General features: G+C 37.9%; 1 protein-coding gene across 7 annotated transcripts in view; it reads right to left on the reverse strand.

The window, feature by feature from the left end:
- Positions 1-24,114, reverse strand: part of htr4 (5-hydroxytryptamine receptor 4) — an 85,855-nt gene that overhangs the window by 37,881 nt on the left and 23,860 nt on the right. For all 7 annotated transcript variants that reach the window (XR_003051972.1, XR_003051971.1, XR_003051973.1 and 4 more), the window contains exons 2-3: positions 16,994-17,072; positions 2,178-2,291 (exon numbers count right to left, since the gene is read on the reverse strand). Coding sequence is in view for 2 of the 7 variants with exons in the window: in XM_008326582.3 (XP_008324804.1) it covers positions 2,178-2,291; positions 16,994-17,049 (170 nt within the window). In the remaining 5 variants the exon portion in view is untranslated. The remainder of the gene's footprint in view (positions 1-2,177; positions 2,292-16,993; positions 17,073-24,114) is intronic.

Genomic DNA, 24,114 nt, shown 5'->3' on the forward strand with positions numbered 1-24,114 from the left:
GTTTTTTAAGGTTTTTCTTTAGGACCGCAGCAGTTCTTTTCAGTCGTTATCTTATTTTTTACACACATTTATTTGAATTTATATTTTTTAAATACATTTCTTTAAAAATCAGGAAAATATTCTGACGTTTTGATATGTGACATGTAACGTCACCTGGAGCTTCTAGGCAGGTCCACATAAACTGAGGTGAACTCATTATAAGGAAATCCATACGTCACTGATTATATACCACAAATATATCAGATATTATAACCATAGTTGTTAGCGTAGCCTATTATTTCTGATAATTACAGAAGTTTGTTAATGACATTTTTTTTTCCTCATTAAAGTAGTCGCGTTGATTGTGAAACTGCGTTTGTATAAAAGTTGTTTGGAGGCCACTGAGTTGGCTGAGAGCTTGGGTGTGGGTGAGACTGAACTGAGATACAAGTCCGCAGCTGCTGTGTGAATGAGTACAGTGAAGGTTCTATCTGCACAAAGACACATAGACAGCAGTTAGTCAGACAGAGACTCAGAGTTGCAATTTATTAATCAGACAAGCTGTTGTATTTAAAAAAATAACCCAAAAAATCTGGGACATCAACAGATTTGAACTGACATAGCAGAAACAAAGACTCTCAGGATTTCAACTCCAGGTAATAACAGCTTTAGCAAAAGCAGACGGCCATTAGTGTCTTCCATTAGTCTGTCACTCTCACCAACAGGCAGCTAGCTACTCTTAGTCATAGCAAACGAAGCTTTTAAACAAGAGAGCTTTAGGCTGTACTAAAGTTTTGCTTCACTGAGAGCGCCCTTGGATCAGATTAAAGGCAGACGGTTCTCAAAAGGTTCTCAAAAGGTCAGTAGTTTTTAATAGAAAAAAATATATACAAAAGAAAAGGAAAACCCAGCTGCCAAAAAAACTAAGAACACCCTGTCCTGAGTTGTCTGACTCATGACAGTTTAGAACTGGCCAACGTACCATACCAGAAGACAGCGTGTGTCATAGTCAGCGAGGATGACGCCACGTTTGGTGCTTGAAATAAATATCAGACAAAATGTGTTGCAGTGCATCACACAGACGCGCTCAATACAGGAGGATAAGGACCATGGGTCACAGGTTAGGACATAAAAAGTTACATATCTATAATATTTTTGCTGTGGGAACCAAGCAGTTATGGTCCGAGCCACATATTGAACCAAACCAGCCAGTCAACCACACTGATAACGATGGTCAATGTAGAGCAAACAGTTAACACCTAAGCCTGACAGGGAGGACACGAAGGCTCCATGCAGTAATACTATTAGTGGCCAGCAGGGTTTGAACCCGTGTCATAGAAATGGAAAATAATAAGCCAATTTGAAAGTATTTTCCTGCATCAACACTAAGGTGTGAGATATCAGAAAAAAGTGAAATTCTTCCTTTATACAGTTTATAATCTAATTAATAACTTCCTCTTTGAATGATTACAGTTGCTGGATGTCAAGAGCTGATCCTTTGCAATTTTTTCTTAAAATTTGGAAAAAAAGTTATGAAATAATAAAATATGTCATGGTTTATTTAGTAGTTTCAACTGGTGGACTTTAGAGAAGATGTTTTTTTAATCTGTCTAAATGTCATGTGTCAAACTCATGGCTCGCCAGCTGAATCCAGCCCATCACGTCATATTATGCGGAAGTCTTTACTAACATGTACTGGATAGGTTAAATACAATGGTACAAGTGTGTGTGTGTGTGTGGGTATGTGTGTGTAACATATGCATTGTGTATAACTCGTAATTCTTTTTCTTTTGTAATTGCAATTCTTATCAATGTGATCACACAGAGTGACCCGGCGGGGAGCAGCTGACACCCACGGAAGGCGAATAAGAAGGTGCTAATTACTCATCAATTACCGTCACACATACATATCACCACTATTACCATCCTTGTTTCCCACCGTGTGTCATGCTGAGTGTGTGAGGATGAAAACACACATACAAACACAGATACTGTCACTCAGTGTGGGTTATGTCTTCAGCAATGGGAAACTACTTTAAACTCAGTTGTAGTTATGCAATCTATTGGTCTCTGTTGTTTACATTTTGTTCACAAACAACATAAATATTTGTTCTATGTTATGTATAGCTACCTTGTGCATGTTATCCAATACCATGTGTGACAAAAATCTTGTTTCAGAAAAGGGAACTCCATCTCACCTGAGTTGTCTGTCTTTGCACACGGCCACCATGACCAGCAGGTTTCCCAGGATGCTCATTAGCATGACCAGAGACAGGAAGCAGATCAGAGCCATGCGCTTTGGCATGCTGGCACTAGGGAAATGGCAAAAAGACACAACAACAGTATGAGCACCGCAGTCCATGTCGACAGAATTAAATCAAAGACCAGAACCCTCCTGAGTTCAGTTGATGTGAAATCACCACATTAACGAACATGTGCTGCAGGTGTGCTGCTAATCTCATGATCCCAGTAAAGTGATTGCAGCTGTGTAATTAATGGTAGAAGCTGCCTATGGAAATAACAATGACACTTAGTAGGAATAAATGTAGAAATGTCAGTCTGGCATCAGCAGCACAAACAGAGAGGGTGATAAAATGAGAAAAACCTGTTGCTGTGGCAGTACTTTATGGAATGGGAGAGGATGTGGTCATCAGAATAGAAGGAAATTAGAAGAAATTAGAAAAAATAATCTTAAAATATATCTTTTTTTTAAAGATTTTTTTCCAAAAACTTAAACCATTGTGAAGGTTAAAAAGGTTGAACGACATCAACTATAAATACTAGTATAGATACTATACAGAAAGTATCTGCAAGTTTGTAATTTTCTCTTTTAAAAACAGAGCTGCCATGGATTTTTGTTGTGTTTTTATGGCTTTTTCATAGCTGGAGTAAAAAGCAGGAAAAGGTATAAAGGAACCAGACATCAGCATCTGCAGGTGAATGTGCGATCCACCCCGGATGTTTGTAACCTGTTCTTAGTCTTTAACCTGTTGTGAGTGAGATGAGTCGTTCATTCCCTGAAACCCCAAACACAGCATGTTGGTATCTCAACGTTTCAGTGTTGCATTTCCACCAGTGGCCTTTTGTTCGACAAAACAGCGGCTCAGCAGAAATTCAGACGCAAAGATTATATTCTGAGGACTCTTTGATGCGATGCTTCTTTTGTGCAGATAAAAAAAGCAAAGTCGACACTTTCCTTTCTGCCTCGGTTGCTGCAGTTTAAATCGGGAAGCAGATGATTCCAGTGTCCCGCCACAATTGACACGAGGGACGAGGGTATGTTTTACCACTCTGAACGTTCTATAAAAATATATCTATACATTTAACCTTCAAATGTCTGTAGCCCTAAGGAAGAAAAGGCTGTGGCAGTGAGCTGAACTCAGAGTAATCCTCCAAAAGTTTGTTGTGAAGTGGATGCGAGGAAACGCAGTATCACCGGCCCTAAAGGCAGGAGCCGGAGCAGTTCCATCAGAGAGGCAGAGGTTCACTATGGTCTCTTTGTCCTGCAAGTCCACAAAAAGTCACGTCTTCATCCAATTTATTTTATGTTCCCTCCACATTATCTGCAAAATGCTAATATAACGCACAGCTTCTGCGACTCCCCGCTGGAGCCACGAAGCCTCGGAGTCTGTTTTTTTCCCCTGCCAAATTATTTTACTCTCACCATCTGAGGTTCAAAGGAGAACTGATAGTGTGCAAATGAAGCCGGTTCCTTTGATCACTGGTGCCAACACGCTAATCAGATCAAATGGGAACGCTGACAGATTCTACCCAGAAACATCATTACCTAAAGAGTACAAAGGGAACACTCGTCTTTTTTTCATCTTACATTTGTCAAACCTAAACTCCAACCTGTTCCCGCTCCGACACATTAATATGCACGTCATAGTGTTACCTGCTGCCTACAGCTGACGTGTGGTGTGAAAACACACTTTAAATTTCCCGAGAAATTAAGGCTGCAGCTTTTCTCTTGTCAAACCTGGAAATGTCTCCTTGCTGATCATCAGTCACCTGTGAGCTTCTATTTCCACCGCGACTATCAGCGGCTCTTCAGTTGCAGGGAAATAATTGACGCTCAAAGACAATTTCTAACTTTTAATGCGTAAACTACACACTCAATAATTTAAATATGATCAAATAAGTGACCCTTTTCTACCGTTTTTCCCTTTTGTCTTTCACTCTGAATGTGGAAAAACGAATTAAAATGTATATTATCTGTATACGCATACTGTATATAATATATATACATATATATACAGTATATATGTATAAATACATATATAAATATATATACACATTTACATATATATTTATGTATATATACAGTAATATACATATACTGTATCTATGGATGATTCAATGCTTTACTTAATGATGAGGCAGTGATTGACAGTAAAAACTGATGTTTGTTCTGTAACCACAGACACAGTACTGCACGTGGTGTAATTATGTTCAACAATGATTAGCACAGAGTTCAAGAAAATGTTTCAGACACACAAGAGGGAACAAAGAAAAAAAAAGATCAGGATCGGATTCACATGAACCTTAACCTGGAGTTGAGTCGAACTTCTGTGGTGCAATCAGTGAGCAGCAGCCTGAATTAGGCTGTGAGTGTTAGATGACGGGTGACTGGGAAAACAGCCTCACTGCTGAAAGGGCTTATGGCTGCGGCTGGCTGCTTTCTTTCAACTTTCACGTAGACTTTTTTTTACAACTTTTTCCACATCCTTTAAATAAATATAATTATTATGAAAACATCAGCCATAACATATAATATTGGTGATTTTTCTTCTCTAAGAAATAGGAAAAGAAAAAAAAACTTGAATTCTCTGTGCAGCGTAAGCGTTTACCACATACGATGCGAGGACCACATATCAGGTGGCTGCTGAAGTGGCTCTGATTGAATCTAAAGAGATACGTTTTTCCTGCTGTGATGACTGGCAGTCAGGAGCCTCAGTGATCCAGACCTGCATCCTGAGAGAGCCGATGAGTGGTTAGAAGGTTTTCCGTGTCAAAGATATGAGACGTCTGACGGAAACACTTGGTGATTCAATGCAAACTGTTGAAATCAGTCAAGGTGAAATTCAATATTCTACTCTTCAGTGTGTTTGGTATAATGTGCATTTGCTATAATTACGACTTTCAGGGCCTTAGAATAAGTCCTTTTACATATGCATATGCTGAGGGGCTTGTCTTACAGAGGCGACCATCAAATATGTTTTCCCAGCAGCCACAGCAGACGTATGGTCACCTTAGGAATCTAAAGAGTAGAAAAGGTTTTTTTCAGAAAAGCTGAACAGGTGCCGTTATTTTCTCAAGGATGTCAAATAAATTGACCTCCCTTGGAGAATTTGCTTTCATTTGTTTATTTATTTTGAATAAGTGCTTTTAGGAGGGGAGGTTATCTTGTAGAGTGGTTGTATCAAAACCAGAGCATAATAATATGTTTGGATTGCACAGGATTACAAATGACATTTAAGGTTTGTTTCCACCAATATTGTTATCACCAGATTTTAAGATTTTTAACCAGAATTTCATTTTTAGGAGTAGAATTGACAGAGACATTCAGACTATCACATTCAATTACAACTTTAAACCAAAGCAATGTTAAAGGCAACATAGCAGCTGAATTTAATTAAATAAATCATACATTTTTGACATTACTGTAGATTTTACTATAAATGTTTTTTCAAATCAGTTTCTACCTAAAACGTCTGGATTCTCATTTTTATCTCGACCAACAGAGAAAAATCAACCTTCAGCCAGAGAAAACACGATCAACTTTAAACCAAATACAATTCCTACCTAAAACACATTTGTGTCTCTTTTCTCTCACATCTATAAACACTGTTTTTCTATGTCAGTCACATCTTGACACAGCGTTTATTTCACAGTTAGGAGATTATTTTCTTTGCTCTAACAAGCTGTAGTCAAGGCGGCCCCAGAGGTTTGTGTTTCTGGACTGGGTTTATGAGAGCAACTTGTGGATTTCTGTTTCAATCAGACTGTGTTATGGTAACTGTGTCTCAATCGGGAAAAAACAGATGTAACTGTGAGAAAAAAAGGCTTACAGAAGAGAAGAAAAAAATTAGATTCGATTTTATTTAATTTTATTTATTTTTTTTGGCACGGCAACTTCACGTAATTTGAAGATTCTTTCTTTCATTCTTGTACACTAATCCAAATTCTTTTTTTTGTTTCTTCTTCTTAATTTTAAATTACTTTTATCACAACAACTTTTAGGAAACACGTTGGGTCCTAATTTGAAATCCCATGCTGTGGCTGTGAGACACAGACACATCCTGTTTATTACTTTTAAAACAGGTGAGAAAACTTTCCCTTCAACAGGAAGTGGTAAATCAAAACCTGTGGTGGGAAATACATTAGAATGATTATGTTTGTCCTCATGGACTAGTGGGTTTTTCAAACAACCTGTCACACCATCATTTTTGTTCTGAGCACATCTGCAGCAGAGAACCTCCAGGTCAGGGTGTTGTCAGCACTCACGTTTCAGTGATTCAGTAAATGACACATGACTGGCAGTGGCTTTTATGACAGCAGCCAAAATGTCAACATCAACAATACGGTCTTCATGGACTTTATTTATTATTTAAGGTTTAAAGGGATGGAGAAAAATGTCCATTGAATTCAGATTTTCAATGTTTTAAAAATGGCATTAGAAAACAATTCATTCGGTTTTTGCTTTTGGTTTTGTCAATGGCATGGCCCAGTTTCTCACCAGGAATTGTTTCGAGGACATTAACCTTTTCCTTTTTTTTTAAATCATCATTCCCCAGCTCACCTACTAAACTAGGACTTCCTGTTTCCTAGAAATGCAATGTACTGATAAAACCAAGAATAGGTGAGCCCATTTCAGGTCACTGAAACACATCTGGTCCCCTGGGATAATTGCCTGACCGATACGTGATGACCCCCAACCTCCCATGTGGGATGGCTAATGGTGTGTGACCAAGAGGGTAGGTGAGGTAGGACAATAAGTGTGCACTAAACTTCCTGACATTAAGTACATCAGAGAGGGGTCAGAACAGAGAAGACACTGGAGTCCTGTGTGTAGGATCAGCCTTAGGAAAATATAAATGTCAGCACACGTTGTTAGCAAAATAAAAATATCTATGTTGGCTGCACGTGCCGCATCATGCACTAAAATTTCAATTGTACCATCCAGCCAATAAAAGTTCCCTCACGCTAAATTACTGTTAGCGTTTCATGTGGTAATAAAAGAAGACAGGTCTCGTCCTTGTTTGACTTTTTCTCTGGGACTTTGTGAACTTGTGCAACATCCGCTCCTCGGGCAACAAACCAAACACCGAACTGTTGCTGAAAGTCAAAGCTGAACATCGCATGTGTGTTTTGGGAGTGTAACATTTAAGGTGTTAGGAAGTGCTCTATACCAGCTGTGGATAGTACACACACTACCTTACTATGGACGATAAAGATGGCCATTTAAATATATATATATATATATATAACTATTTAAATAAAAACTGGAGAGAGAAAGGTTAAGGCTTTAAAAAAAACAACCGATAAAACCAAATTAATAAATAGTCAGATCTTTCTTAGAACACAGGAAGTCATACATACTCAAACTGACTCTGCACATACATTTGTCTCGAGATCCTGGCATGTAACTTTAACACAAAGACATAAAAGGAAAGGATAAACAACAGTTGGAAACGTACAAAAAAAAGTGTGGAATATTTTCCATTTTGATTTGAATTACACAAATTAAAAATAAATCTTTATTAGCACTGTGCTGATGCTGAAGATTTGATTTGCACCTGTTGGATAACATATGGTAATATAATGTTCAATCCCTCTGCATGATACTTTCTGTTCAACATTTCAGTATTTCAAATATATTTTAAAATCTTAGTGAAAAGTCACTGGTGTTTCAGCTCCTCAGATGTGGACGGTCTAATAAAACATGGCTCTCAGCCTCCACATCAATTACAGGTTACTGAAATAGTATGTGTTGCAGTATGCAGGAGGAGGAGATTCAGTAAGTAAAGGTCACTTATTATATTTTAACAAGAACAAAAAAGGCTCATTTCCTTCACCTCGTTCACCTCTGGTGCAAACCTTCCATCCCGCTGTCTCCTATGATTGCAGAGCGAAGTGACAAGCATGTATGAGTCACATTCTCCTTCCTATTCCTCATAAACTGTGAACCCAAATTAGTGACGAATCTGAATGAGACATCAGGCAGGCGGTGCATAATTGTGGTTTTTTTTTTTTTTAAAGTGTCATTTAAATCTGCTCGTGTTCAAAACAATTTCCCTGAAGGGTACAAAGTGCTGATCTCGCTGCTTCCCACACACAAAGACGCAAATCCTGACGACACGCGCTCGTCTTTAACCAGTTACCCAAGATCCACTGCTTCTGCATTAATAAATAATCCAACAGCCTTATCTCGGTGTTGGATTACCCATAATGCAACACAATGAATGTGCAATAGTGTTGCACCTGCACCCTGAGTCTGGGACTGACTCGGTACCTGACCCGTCATAATTGGACTTCCACATTCACCCAACCTCTGGCAGACATGACTCAGATGTGAAGCTAAATTACTCCGGAAATTGCACAAATGGTGGTATTGTGAGGAATATTTTTCTAATCATGTCAGACCATTTCATGGCCACCTGGAAAAAAGTGTCAAGGCTGTCATTAGATACTATGAGGTATAATGTTGTTTTGTCTTTACAGCAGATGCTGTGAGTATTCAGGACAGAGTTTAGGTTAGGGCGAAGGTCACCCCAGTATGTTTTCATGGGATTTTCAGTAACATTTACTTTGGCTCAGGCTTAAGCGTAATTGGAAGATCGATAAAGAATGTAGCGCCACACAGTGGAAGATGTGGTTTATTGAACTTATAGCTACGAGTGTGAGAGTAATTGGTTGTTTCAACACGCGGCCCTGTAAAGTACTGTACCCTGCCCTGCTCACTCCCCTAGACCCTGTCCAGGATCAAGCAATAGAAGATCAAAGAAAATATGAAAGGCCCGGTTTTGATTTCACTGTTAGAACCTTTCTTTTGAAACCTTCTTTCTTTATAATTTCTTTCAGCATCACATAATTCTCAGATCTGCATCCACCAAAGCATCGACCAGGCATTCAACCTGAAGCCCAGTGTTTCACTTCCTTCCTTCAACGCTACATGTTTATTTCATTTACTGAATTGTAATGACTGTCTCCTTTCAGTTAAGTAAAATCCTGATGTAATGAAACATGAGCGTCACTCTGAGGTCATCAAACAACACCATCAAACACAAATCCAATTTAAGACCACATATTATATGAAAGTGTTCTGTTCAGATGATGTGGCCCACATCTGCTGAAGTGTGAGTGTAGTCCTATTATTAAAACTAGTTGAGTGTCAAATTAGCTTTCTAGTCTAACAATTGTTGCATTAAAGTTCCGACATATGAAAAATAATTATTAAAAAAAATAGTCAATAAATAATTTATTTTTATTTCCAATGATCTTGACACTAGTTGTGTCAATTGTACTGTATTGATCCCATATTTGGGAAATTGTTGTGCTGAACAGGTTCTCGCTACACTATAGAACCGATACTGTAAACATACAGTGCAGTGAAGATCTGAAGGGGAAACATGGTCTACTAGCCACCGACTAAAGATCTTCTGGTTCAACATCCAAACTCCAGAATAAATTTGAGCTGGGAATGACATCACTCAAAGATCAGTTTGGGTTGCCTGGCAACAACATCTGAATTATTGGACTTTGCTTTGGCGCCCGTTACTGCAGATGAGAGACGCTCACAAACCTAAATGGTAATTACAGCCATAACAGATGGTTTGTTTGAATGCATTGGAAAATCTCCTCACCCCTGCCCCTCACCCTTTCTTCCCTTACATTAATAAAGAGAGAACATTTTATGACATTAGGGCTGAATGAGAAGTACAGAGTACACACAGTGTACCACTTTGCAGTACAATACTGGGGAAGTTCACTGAGCTGAAGAAACAAGTGAATTTTGGTGAGGTTTTAGAAACGTATCACATCTGCTCACAGTATGTGGCGCCAGCCGCAAATATTTGCCACAGCAATCAGGCTGCTTCTGCCCCCCCCGCAGAGAACGTACACCTCGGCTGCTGCTGCTGAAACACGCACACAAGTCGATTTCTTCTAAAACTTTTTCTAAGACAGAAAATGGCTGTGGTAGTCTAGAGAAAAAGAAAAAAACAACACTTTTGCTTACTTGCTATAATCTTTTTTTTTTTTTTTTCCTTATCCGGAACAAAATCAGACGAGTTTTCAACAGCAAAACTGTTGTTTACTGCATGAAATATGGCTGCAGTTAAACCTGAATCAACACAGCCCACAGTTTGCAAGTCAAGTAAATAATTGCGCTGCCTGAGAGACTGTGTAGTAAAAAAAAAAAAAAAGATGTATTCTTTTCATGTATTTTATAAAAAGAAAATAGCCAAAATATTACATATACATATGTGACTGTATTTCTGTAAAATACAAAACTGGACAGTAAGTGTAAAATAAGAGCTTAGATCGAGGTTTCTGGATTCTTCCATCTACCACACAGGACATGGTTGACAGACAGCACAGGAAAGGACCAACCACTGTAAACCACGGCTGCTCCTCCTCTGATGATTCTGCTGAAGCGTAAGATATTACTGTGCTAATGGAGTATTTTAACATTTAAACTCATGTGCACACGCCCACTTTCAACCTCTCATACCACACGTGCACAAGACTCTGATTCAAAGGTTTTCTTTTGAAGACACAATTTTGCCCTAAACACATGCTGCTCTTTGCATAAAATCTATTGATTTAGGTATGTACCGGCTTTAGCAATTATCTACATTGTGTTGATCATTATATTAAGAAACATATTATTGTGTTCTGTTAATTACACGCCTTTTAGTCCCAGTCTCTGCTGTTTTCTTGTCCAATAACTGCATTTGCTTTACATAAATGTAACACTGTGCCTTCGCCTTGGCAGCTGATTAGATGTGAGAATCCTCTCTGTTGCCTGGTAACTTGTTGTCTTGGGTAAAGGGCAAGAAGTGGTAGCGAGCTGAAGGAAACAAATCCATGCGTGTGCTTTAATGGTTTGACTTAAGACACCTGTAAAGAATTTACAGCCGAGTCATCAAACGTGTTGATGTTTGAATTAAGGGATTTGATGATGATGATAATGGTGATGATGATGATGATCCCTTGATTTGTCCCTTTACATCAAGAGTCACCATGACCATAACTGAATGCCTTTAACTTAGGTTTCAGCCACATATATTTTGTTTGATTTAATGTTCATCCTGTTGTACAAATAAAAAACCACAATATTGTCCGCCTGTACTGCAAACCAACATCGTAAAGGTACAACATGTCCTACAAATGTTACTATAAAAACAAACTTCCTTTGGTGGTCAGAAGTCATAAACTCCACCCCATCCTTTTTTGTATACATTTTCACATCTAAGCTCTAATTGAGAACAGCGGTGAATGAACCTCAAGACCTTAACTTTTTCCTGAATAAGGACAATGAAATAGATACTTGAGATTCCCGTCGGGCACTGAAGGACAGACAGCCGTCTTATTATGCTGCCTTGCAGCAAAGATAAATAGATTTTTCAAAAACAAATCTTAATTTTAGGTCAATAACAAGTCTGTTCCTTGAGATGCATGGGATCTGAAATGTACCTTTTATATCTGTTACTTTAAAAAGACAATGGTCTGAGTTCAAGGACAAATAAGTTTATATCCAAACCACTGCTTTAAGAACACCCTCACTGACTCCTTCAACACTCACTTCATGTGTAATTGCAACAGGCAGCAGCAACTGCCTGGAGGTCAGGGAAGTGGACTCAAGTTCTTAACAGAAACTCTAAAGTCACATTCCGTGTGACATTGCAGGTATAACAGTATTTCTAACTGTACAACACAGACAGTTGCTGATTGGTTCTCGGCTCGTACAGATATAATTCATCACAGGGTTTGAGCGTCAAAGGAGACGAAGGGCTAATTCATATTTATCCTGACTGTGTTTCATTCAAGTGACAAGTTCTGGTGGCTGACTGACCCCGTAAACTGGGACAAGAAAATGGAACAAAGTCATCATTCAGTTTATTTTTATGAAAAGAAAAATGTGAAAATGTTTGGCAGCAATGACACGGATGGAGGTCGACTTTGTCAAAGTAAACAAGACTGTATTTGTGGATCTGAACAAAGTTGATGAACGGTATCTTTTTAAGACATTTTGTTTGTTGACGTTTTTTAGTCTCTCATATTTCCATTTAGTAAAGGACTATTTACTTTAGCCATTGTGGATACAAGACAACTTGGACCACAATTCTAAGCAATTATAAACAAAGGTGCTTTCTTGCATTATTAAAACACACTCCAGCGACTGCAGCTCGTGTGTTTGGGTGCGTGCAGTTAGAGAAACACTGACGCCCTGAGGCTGTGGATTTGTAATATAATTACTATGTGAGAGTTTTGACTAAGAGCCTAATTAATTATCTGAGCTTTAATGCATGTTATTAATTTTTTTTTTTTTTAAGGAACTCTGTGCCAGGAAGTGTAATACCCCTAAGCCTTAGATGTTTTTTTTTTCTCACCTTATTTCTTTATGTTTGCTTCAGCTGAAAAACTCAAAGTGAAATTCAAATGTCTTTTGCACTTATACGCAGAAACAACGGCTTTTAAAACCACTGACAATCAAAGTAATTCCACTATATGGTAATTAGGTGAAGAAAAACCCTACATTTTTTACATAAACGTTCTTAAACTTGAGCCTTTATGTAGATAAATGTAATGTTTTTCAATTTGGGATTTCTTTTAATGTGTGCACCTGTTATTTGTTAAACTGAATAGTTTAATTTATTATTTTTTTCCTATTACACAATTTACTGAATACACTGAAAGCAATTTATTTTATTTTGAATAATAACTCCTTAAAGGACTTTAACTTACTACAAGAATGACTGATAAACAGGATGATTCATAATCTAGTCATAGAGTCAAAAGTCTGTGTCCTTGACAGCAGTCCTTCTTTCTCCTATAACCTGTTCTGTCAGGTGTGATAGAGAACTTCCTTCTCAAAGACAAAGGTTGAAGAACAGGAGGAGACGCGGGCGGCTGAGGCTTCAAGAGACTGAAAGCTCTACAGGTGACAGGTGGAAGGAATGGCCTGTCAGGCATGGACACAAATAGCACAGAAAAAGAAGCACACCAGTAAACAAACACACACATTAACACACGTACATGCTTCACACACAGACACGGACCAACACACCTCCTCCTGCTCCTCCTGTGATGCATCTCCATCTGTGAAAACATCTGTTTCCACAGTTTGACAGCATCTCAACACGGCCCCTTTCAGAGCTATGATCCTGTCTGGGCAGAATGGAAGCTGAGGTGTGGAGGTCTAGGTTCCTCTGTCTGTCTGTCTGTCTGTCTGTGTGTGTGTGTGTGTGTGTGTGTGTGTTGGTGGCATCAGCGGATGGTTTTTGCCTGAATGGAAGTGTTTCTTGTTGTGGTTACATAAGCAGTCTCCTGGATGAATTATTCAGACTGTAAAAGAAGTGACTGTGGATTCTGTCACTGTTGCACTTTCACACGTCGACCAAAGACCATAAATGAGGATAAGGTAAAACGACAGCAGCGGAGCAGATTCTGCTGCGGTTGCTGCTGCTGAGGTGAGTTAAGATCATCTGCAGCTGACTTCAGTCAAAGGATGATAGACGTTCTCCTCAGATGTTGAACAAAACATTGCTGCGCTCTGTGATATTCAGTTTGTTATAGTAAAATACTTAGGTTTTACCTATTTTATCGCCCACAGTGCAAGGGTAGTGATACGGAATGACGCCTATGCAAACTAAGGCTTGTGTCAGCAAAATAAAGAAGCCACTGAATACCGTAAAAAAGATCCAATATGGCCGTCACCTTCTATCTACATATCATGTTCAAATGACATAAAAAAGTAAATAAATAGACAGGAGATATCAAGGCTTTCAGAGATGTAAAACATTATGTGTCAGCACTAGGGGACATGCCTAAAAGTCTCATTCATGTTTTCAGTTCAATATCTTTTTGGCAATAACAGTTAACGGCCAAGAAAATCAAAAGTTCTTAGACAAAAAATTCTAGTCAGAACAGGAAAAATTTGGGCTTAAATTGGCAAAAAATTGCTGATCAGAGCCTTTGACTTTAAATATTAGGTCACTAGAAGCCAGAAGTGATGAGCCAAAGTGCATGTTAGTTTCAGTCTGGAGTCTGTGAGATTATAAAAAAGTGACTCATATGAGAGTAATTCCACCAATGAAAATAAACTGCTACGACCAATAAAAGTTTCCAGGTTCCAAGACCAGGTTCTAATTGTCCATAAAAAAGTGTTACTAAAAACTTTCTTTTTGGAACTTAAACATCATTATATACCTTCATACTTGACTGGTTCTTCCCAGTTGGTGTTTCTAAGCTGTTTGTAGGTGAGAATGGTCAATGGTCAACCAAGTGTTGGTATTGCCCATGATTAGCATGTGATTTAAATGCATCAACAGCAAAGTCAAAGTGATGGATGATTCTCAACTCAAGGTTTTGACTGTAAAGGCCTTAAACGACATAACGTTGGCCTGACATAGGGAAGTGCGAGACTAAGCAAAAATATAAAATATATGGCAAGAACACATTATATTTATATAAATATATATGCTGTTAGCCAGGTTTTTGACATTTCTATTAATACTATAGTTCTTATGATGAGGACATCTTATTCTGTACTGATCATCTTTCTGCCATGTCAGCTTTTTCTCTTTTTATTTCTACTGTATATCTACTAGACGCTGACACTGCAAATGTATATTTTTATATGTGGATGTCTATTGATGAAATATAACCTTCTTAATGTGTTGTGAAAAGTTTTATAAAAAAACATTTCAACTATTTATTAATAAGAAAAAAACAATGTTACTAAGAACTTTGATTTCTAAGAAGATACGCTGTAAAATCTACTATTTATTTTCATTATCTGTGTGAAAACTCAATATGAAGTGGATTTTTTATCATCAATATCCCACTCCTCACCCCTCCCAAATACAGCTCTGTTCACAATTTTCATCGACTGAAGGGCAGCTTCAGGCGTCATCATCTCCTGCTTTGCCACTGAAATGGATCATGCCAGGGGATCACAGAGCAAAAACATAATAATAAGAGCAAACAAACAGATAAAAAGTGAATGAGAAGCAACTGGCAAATGCACCGTCACAACCAGAGTAAACAGAGGCACCTCTCTTGCTGCATTCGTGTTGGGTCTCTCGCTCTAGGACACCAAAGTGAAAGCAATCGTCCAGAAAACAGCCCTGGACACAAAACACCTGAGGTAGTGAGGGGAGTGTAATTGAAACATCAGCGTGAAGGAGGAGAGCTGATTCAAGGAGAGGAGAAAACAGAAATGTTTCTGCCACCTGATCAGTCTGAGTCCGACCGCCTGCGCCATATCGACTGGTGCCCAGACCATGTGACCCTTTTCCAGGAACACGTTGCCCAACAGTTGAAAAAGTCTGTGATATTAGGTATTGAATTGCAGCACATCATTGAAGTTCAACGGTTTGAGCGAAACTATGCTATAATTTGACACAACGTGGATCTTCGCAGCAACAAACTCCGATCAGTTCAATAAGTGCAACTTCTCAGGACTTTTTCAAGGGCATCTGATGTTTCCTTATTAATATAAGACTTCAGCTTCAATTTTCCATTACTGCTTCAGGAGAAGTTGATAAGGAATTTAACTTCACCAGCTCCTCTAGCTACAGACCTGAGAACATGCAAAAACGACATCACAAAAAAGGGAACTCAATATGATGTATAGGAGTCACCCTAGAGTTACCCTGCCTTTACCCTCAAAAGGGGAACATAAACAATCTACAACAATGTTAATGATGCAGGTCATTGTTGAATGTATAACCTTTAATGCTTTTACTAGGATATAGATGACTTACATAACCACCATGATATGCATGAGTGTTTATGTGTGTCATCACTAACACTTTCTGGGCCATCATCTAGACAAATGATGTGTTCACACATTTGATACGTGTCACTTAACATACGTGAAACCAGGTTGTACAGCATGTATGTAGGGCAAACCAGGGGCAGGTGTAATACAGCAATATCATTAATGTGCTTTACAGCATATGGGTCGCTAGGCTGTTTATGCAGCTGTTGTATCAGGTACTTGGTGTAACATACCAGGATGCCATACCTAAGAAGTTCATTGGACATAATTAGTCTTAGCATAAAAGAAAAGCATTATTTAGAAACAGCCGTTAAATGTCAACTTTGAATGAGTAGAAATGTATTATCTGGTTTTGTTTCCTTTATGGGGTTAAAACAGAGGGATGATTGAAGAAGGAAAAAATAAAAAATATATATTTTGCAGCCTATGGGCTACAAAGTGTTAGCCAAGCTGAGGACCTAATAAAACCAGTATTCAAATCCCAAAGGGCCAAAAAAGACCACCCAGTAGTTTCTGCAGGATAACTATTTTAATCAGTGAACCAACAGGCCTCAGGCCAAACTACTACATCAGTGAACCAACAGGCCTCAGGCCAAGACAGCCACGGAGGCAACAAGTGGCAGGGGAGAAATCCCTAACTGTCTATTGTTCCCTCCACTGAGCCTAAGTATTAGAAGATGAAAATAGCCTTTAAAAATTTCCAAGGCTGGTTTATTTAAAGAGGCGTAATGGAGGATTTCCTAAAGAAAAGAGAGGCTTTTTACAGAGGAAAACAATGACATTTTAACACATTGACCTGACAGTTTATAGCTTGGTGTAAACTAATCCTTTAAGGCAGAGTTTGAATTTGATGCATCAGTATGAATGCTTGACCAGTTAACAGCAACATGAAGTGTTAATGATTTAAAGGAATATTAAGTGGATTAGGAAATGGGAAACATGTTTATTTTCTACTGTTAGGAAGAATGAAAACAAAAACAGAAAAAAAAGACGTGGACTCACCTCTCACTGACAAGTTCCTCCATCGCCGGCATCTGGCCTGCAGCGCTGACATTCATGTGACCGTAAATGCAGAGACTCCCTGCAAAACAAAAAACAAAAAATAGTTGACATGGGTGAATTTATCAGACATTATGGGTGAAAGCAACAATGTTTTATTTTACATCAAAAACAGCCACATCATTAGCACATGAGAGGATACATTAGCATAAATTATCACGAACTGAATGAGGATTATGGATGTGGGGCACTTGGAAATTTGACATTTGCTGACATTTGACCCAGAATTGAATATCCGCTGCAAATCTGAAGACACTATTCTAGTCATTACGGCTAACGTTTGTATCCTGCAATAAAATTCAAGCACATACATTTTTTTCTAGCATCATTTGAAGCAACCAGCGCCTCATATAAATCCATCCGATATTTATAATAATGCTCAAACAAGCTCTGTGAGGATAGTCACAGGGCTTTAGGCAGCTATTTAAACTCATTTTCAAACAGTTTTTTAGAGGTTAAAACCAGTCATGTCATGGGAAACAGGAAAATTCATAACGATTGAAAATCTCTAGGAATTCAAGGCAAGGACACGTGGTCTATTCACCCACTGTGTTTATTTTCTATTTCTGCCTTAGTGATCTAACATAATCTGACTTGGACAAAATATGTAAACATAAGTAAGTCGCCAGAAAAAATCCAGAAAATCCATTACTTTTCCACTGCTAGCCCTGCTTCTTGTCCTTCCAGCAGAAGTTGTCCAAAGAGCAAAGACAGACCACAGCTGAGCCATTGAGTAAATTTAAATTTTCACGGCCACACAATCATAACACAGAGAGGACGGAAAATGAAAAGGCCGTGAAAGTCAGGGAGGTTGAGAGAACGACCTACAGATTTAACCTTATGAATAACACATTTTAATACAATATCAAAAGTCTAGAGACTGCATTCATCTGTTTGTGGTCGTCGGTTCACAAAGTCCAACAGCAAACTGAATTAAATTACACCCAGTCTATTAATCTTCTTACAGAATATGCCATGGAAATACATCTTCACTCATGTAAACATTGACTTATATCACAGCCTGGCACAATGGCTCATCGTTCAACAGATGGTGCATGTGCTACAGTATGAGCGAAAACAAATGGGGTCAGGAGCATCGCCACCTACTTAATTAGAGTCTGTTTGAAGGAAGATACTGATACAGTAGGAAACATATCATAAACACTATTGGCAAACATACATTATTTGAACATATAACAGACTGCAATCCAGACTGCTCATGTTTAGCTAACCATGCTTGGCATGTTAGGTTAGCTTATTGATTACTTCTCTTTGTATGAATTTTGTTATTTTGCACAAAAAAAAAAAATATTATAGGGCCATGTTCAAAAAAAAGTAATTATTATTATATTATATCATGTTCGAAAAAAAGTAATTATTATTATATTATATAAATGTTATATTATTATTGTACTTTCTAAGTTTGATCTCAAAGACCGCCATAAGGTTTTTACTTTATACTTGATGGAAATGAACTATGAGTGTGCTTGTTTTTTAACCGTAAATATTACCTTAGTAACATTAAGAAAACCCATTAAAAAAAAAAATTTCTTGGCATCACTAACTGCTAATATGGTACTTAGCATCTGTTTTAACCCATGATTTACTAAAATATTACATGCATTAGTTTGAATAAGAATAAAACAAAAAACAAAAAAACAAAAAAACAGCTTACTATAGTCAAGGACCATGTTGACTTTGTAACACAGGATTCACAGTGGAATTATTCAGAGAGAATATTTGCTGTTCTGGGCTGTCTGCGTTCTCAAAACAGTGGCACTCATTACCATAAACCAAGGACGTCCCTTTACATTGACCTCCACATAATACAGCAGAACAAACATGATAAAGATTCTGATAACCACCTTTAAAAAGCGCTGTTATAATTTATTACCTGCTCTGGTTTAAATCGTTTACAGGGTTGTTGTTTTTTTATCAGCATTTTATCAGAGACTATTAGAAGCGGAATAACTGCCTTAAAGATGTGCGGCAGCTAGGGTCCATTCAAGGATGGTTTTATTACAAGTCAAACGTGTGAACATCATGAGAGCAGGTGGCTTTTATGTGCTGTCTCTGGTGGAGTTTGTCATTGTTATATGAAGTACTGAAGCTGCCCCTGCTGAGTTAAATATTCACACATCTCCAGGATCCACTGTGTTATAGACAGTTCTAGATCGGTGTGTCTGTGTGTCTATGGTATACTGAGATCAGCCCAACACAACAAGAAATATACAACATAGTACAATGGCCTTTGCAGTGACAGGTTAGCAGCAGATCTACTGTGTCGATAAAAAAAAATCATCATTGTGACCTAATGAGCAAAGATGACTTTTGTTGCCAACTCTGGCTGTACCATTTTAACTCATCCTGTCAAGAATAAAGCAGATTATGCTCTAATATCCAGCTGATTAAATGCAAAGTCAAGGCTGCACCTTTATCCAATGCACTGCGTAAGAAAATCTTTTCTAATGCAGAGAAAATGAAAATCTTCCCTTTTAATAACCTCTGATAGCAGATGAGGAATAGAAATGAATTAATTCAAAGCCTCAACACATGAGAACAAAGAGCTCATTCCACTCAGGAACACCTTGTGACTCCACAGTCTACAGACTTGTTCTTCTTCATATTTGGTATGAAATAAAGAGAGAAATAAGCCAGTCCCCGTAAAAATAAAGTGATGGGATTGGGAGGTGTTTGAGTTGATAAGAAAATTCTAACATGGAAAAGCAAACAAGTAAGAGTATATAGATATATAACATATATAAAGAGATATCCACCCTCTAAACGACACAAGCATGTTGGAGTCTGTTCATCAATCCCTTGGACTGAAACTGTGACCTTTGGACGAAGCACAGACTCGATTACATGGACTTGCGTCTTCGTACCACCCTTGAGGCCACAATTGAACTATAGCAATGGAAGTTAACATGGTTCATCTCATCATCATTGATTTATTCTTCTTCTTCATAGCCCAATGTCCACAGTACTTTAAAGGGTCAATGCTGATGTCATTCTGTCATTTTTTTTACTATAGAGCACAGAATACTCCTTTATTAGAGCTGGAACGTCTGTTTGATGGAAAACTTCAACACCGAGTTGGAGACTTAAGTATGTACTAACCTGTGTTAATGGAAAAGTATATGAAAATATAAATTAAATATATATATATATATACACATATAGACATATATATATATACACATATAGACATATATATATATACACATATAGACATATATATATATACACATAGTTACACATATAGATTAACACTACAAATATATCTGTTGTATTTACACTCTGTGTAACTTCCATAAAATCAATTAAACTCGACAATGTATTTTTTGCAAGTAGCCCTACAGCAGTTCAGTAGGGATTCCAGGCATCAGCAGTATAGACCAACCACAGGTGACACCACAATACACTGTAAAACTCTCCAGCAGTAGATAAAGCCAGATGATTCTAAAAGCCTGCTGTTTACTGAAGGAAGGCCAAGACAGCAGGGAATATGGGGATAAAGAGGAAGGCACCAGTGTTGGTTTGTGTAAAAGCATTTAAAATAACCTGCCAGGTAAGTAGGTTTTCCTATTTTGCCACATTTATACAAAAACTGTGAGTCTTTATCTGTGTATTCTCTCAATATCTGTGAGTATATCCAGGAAACTGCAGTACAGTAGTATCTACAAATACGCACCACTCCTTCTTTCTATTGGCGTACAATCTAGGTCACCACCTAGGTCATTGCGCTGAGAACTCCTGAATCCAGGACAGATCATTGTATCATAATGCCACTGATTTGCCACCGAGTCTAAATCTCCTTGGCACCGTCTTCAGTTTGTGCTGCGTGCTGCTGACTCTGTCCTACAGTATAACAGACACAGCCGGAGACGTGAGGGGAGTTGAACGCATGACAGGACTAATAGGCCAGACCACTGTGAGGGTTTACTGGAGTCTGTCAAGACTTATACACTCAAAGGAATGGTACAAGGGAAGTGATGACAGGGTAAAACAGTGATGGAGAGACAGAAAAATATAAAATATAAAAAGTTACTGAGGGAAAAATTGAAGATGGAAATTTACTGCAATTTAAAGCAATAACATTTTTAAAAATCTAATCAGTTTACACACACCTGTCACAGCTGATGAGACAACACGCATCTCAACCCAAAGACATACGACAATCATTTGAATGACTGACAGTGTGCTGTATTATCAATGTACTGTATATATACACAGTATAGTAAAGTACATTGTGGTTGCAACACCATATTGACATAGGCCGTGGGAACATGGAAAGGCCTGGAAGGTTCCAGAAAAATCATAAGAGTTCACGGCCAGGGATTTATGGATGTAATAAAAACAAATGGGTCAAATCAAGGGTCTTGAACTTCTTATGAATAGAACACAGTTGTTGTCATGCAATGTCAACATAGCACGACAACACTACATGTCAGAAGTAAGGCTAACGTGGTTCCACTGGAGTGGCCTGGATCTCTGTAGTAATCCAGGAAGCTTGCTGACAGAACATCATTGCCTGCAGACTGTAGCTTATTAAATATTTACTATTAAGCCACCGGCTGCCTCTGAGGTGAGTTGGGGCGATGTGACTCCGTGCCCATGTTTTTGTGTCCTGTAATTTCACCCAGTTCTACGACTCCTGCTTTTCTTAAAAAAATTAAATAAAAAACAGGAATTGTGGTGTTCTAGGTGTGAGACAAATTGCTTGCAGCAGCAATGAAAAGTTTTAAATCAGTATTTAAACTCAACATTTAACCAAGTTACAGTAGTTGGTCAGAAGACTGGTGTGAGAGAGCTCAGAGGAGGCACTGAAGGTGCCATAGCTATAAAACTGCGACTTTAAACGGATTTAAAGTCGCAGTAAACACAATGTAGTCAACGATCGTATCCTGAAGCCAGAGCAGAGATGGAGTTTGGACCATTTAAAACACATGAAAAAAATAAAAATTTACATGAATGAATATTCATATGGCGTCTACAGTGTGGTACCATTAAACACATTAGGGAACTTCAACCTGCAGCAGAGAAGGGCTGGTCGCCTCTCATTATTTCCAACTTAAAAATCACCACTAATAACAATAACATTACAGAAAAGGTCACAGGTGATAATTAGAACTCCAATCTAGAATCAATAGTTCTAATAACAGTTCTCTGGGCAGGAAGATGTTGTTTGTATTAAAGGCTTTTCTTCTAGTGCTGCAAAATGAGGCATATATTTTATTAAAATCATATTGAAAAGCAATATCATAATATTCTTAGGATTTTGCGTCTGACTTAAAGAATCTACCCTGGTAAAAAAAAACAAAAAAAAAACAATCATGTTCATGTGCACAGAGTCATGTGACTGACTGCAGGTGTTTTTGCTGCAGTCCTTTGTCTGAAAAACAACAACAACAACAAAAAAAAAAACACCTCTGGTCAGGAGGGCTTCTGCTTTTTATCATTTGTCCAGCAACTGGTCTATGTTTGATTTGAAGGCTCTGGTTTTTCAACAAACTCTAGATATAACGCATGTTTCATTAGGAACTTAAAGTTCTCTGTGTGGAGCATAAAGAGATTTAATTTCTAAAATTGAAAATAATATGTCATCATTATTGATGACAAATATGTACCTAGGTTGCAGTGGAACAAAATTAGAAGAGTGAAACCTAAAATGTCAAAAGAGTGTCACTTCTCTTCTGCTCTCATATTTATTTTATCTTTATCACTTATTTTTTTCAAACCTTTGCACTTTCAGAACCATTTCCTCAAAATAAAAATCTTTCTTTCTTCCTTATATTTCCGTTCCCATCAGTGTTTCCATTATTTATCGTGACAGGCAACCAAACTGTAAGACAAAGCATCTATTAAAGCTAATGAAACCTGCTGCAGTGTTCACATAAGCAGAAAAAGAAAAGAACTGTTGGGGATAAAATGGAGAGAGAGACCAAACTCTTACAGTTCGTGACATATTATTTAAACACTTTTCAAAGAAGTGTTGATAGAACTAAAGTTATTTGTGACGACTACAAAGTTCAAAAACCGTAAGACTGAAGAATATAAAAAAAACAATCTTTGTGCAAAACAATGCAAATGATTGGTCAAAGTATGAAAAAAGAAATCGAATTATAAATGGAAAATTATTTTGTGTTTGTCTATGTGACAGTGACTGGCAGAAGAATTATAAACTCTTCCCCCAGGTGGCAGCAGGTGGCTATAAAAACAAGATACATCAGCTTTGTGTTCAACTAAACAGGCACATGCTTCACAATAAATAAGTAAATTGTGAGTTAACCTGATAACTGTATCTTATTGTAAATACATTTGGTAACATTGTCGTTTGGAGGAGCACACTGAGGTTTACTAGTGTAAAATATCAGAAAAGGCTAGGAAACACTGATGAATGGCAACATCTAGAAATTTGTCCTGACTAAATATATTTTTTTAAATACCCCCAAGTCATCCCTAAACCCCTCAGTTGGCTGGAATGTTTCTCTAATAAGTGATTAGTCTGTCATTTTCTGGAGTGTCACCCTTGAAAAATCTTTAAATGAAAACCACACTTGTGAAACTGCACTGTAAAAAAGCGATGCTTCAGAGATAGGAGCCCTAAAATGACACATAACTTCTTCTGCTTTCATGCACAGGATCGCAAAGAGCTTAACTCTACTAATTGGGCATTCGAGGCTCAGTGGTTCGCCTCTTCCCCTATAGAACACACTCCTTTAAAATGCAGTGTCTTTGACTGCTCTCTCTCTCTCTCTCTCTCTCTCTCAAATGCTGACACAGCACAAACTACGGAATTCTCTGTTTGATTTCCTCAGATCGTTAGACTCCTGTTAAACTTTATTGCGATTGTCCAACCAAAACCCTCATTACTCATTACTGCTGTTTCTGAGGCAGTAACAGAAAAAGACACGAGGAAAGGCTTGCTCTCCTTTAAGTCCAGGCTCTCAGAGGAGTGTTGCAATTTGCCTACAAACCATGACTGGTACATACAGTATATTGAACAGCAGTTGGCAAATTGGGGCAAATTCGATGCATTTTGGGAATATGAACCTTTTACA

This window comes from Cynoglossus semilaevis, chromosome 15 (assembly GCF_000523025.1).
Source record: "Cynoglossus semilaevis isolate Cse_v1.0 chromosome 15, Cse_v1.0, whole genome shotgun sequence".
In the NCBI taxonomy this organism is placed as follows: Eukaryota; Metazoa; Chordata; class Actinopteri; order Pleuronectiformes; family Cynoglossidae; genus Cynoglossus; species Cynoglossus semilaevis.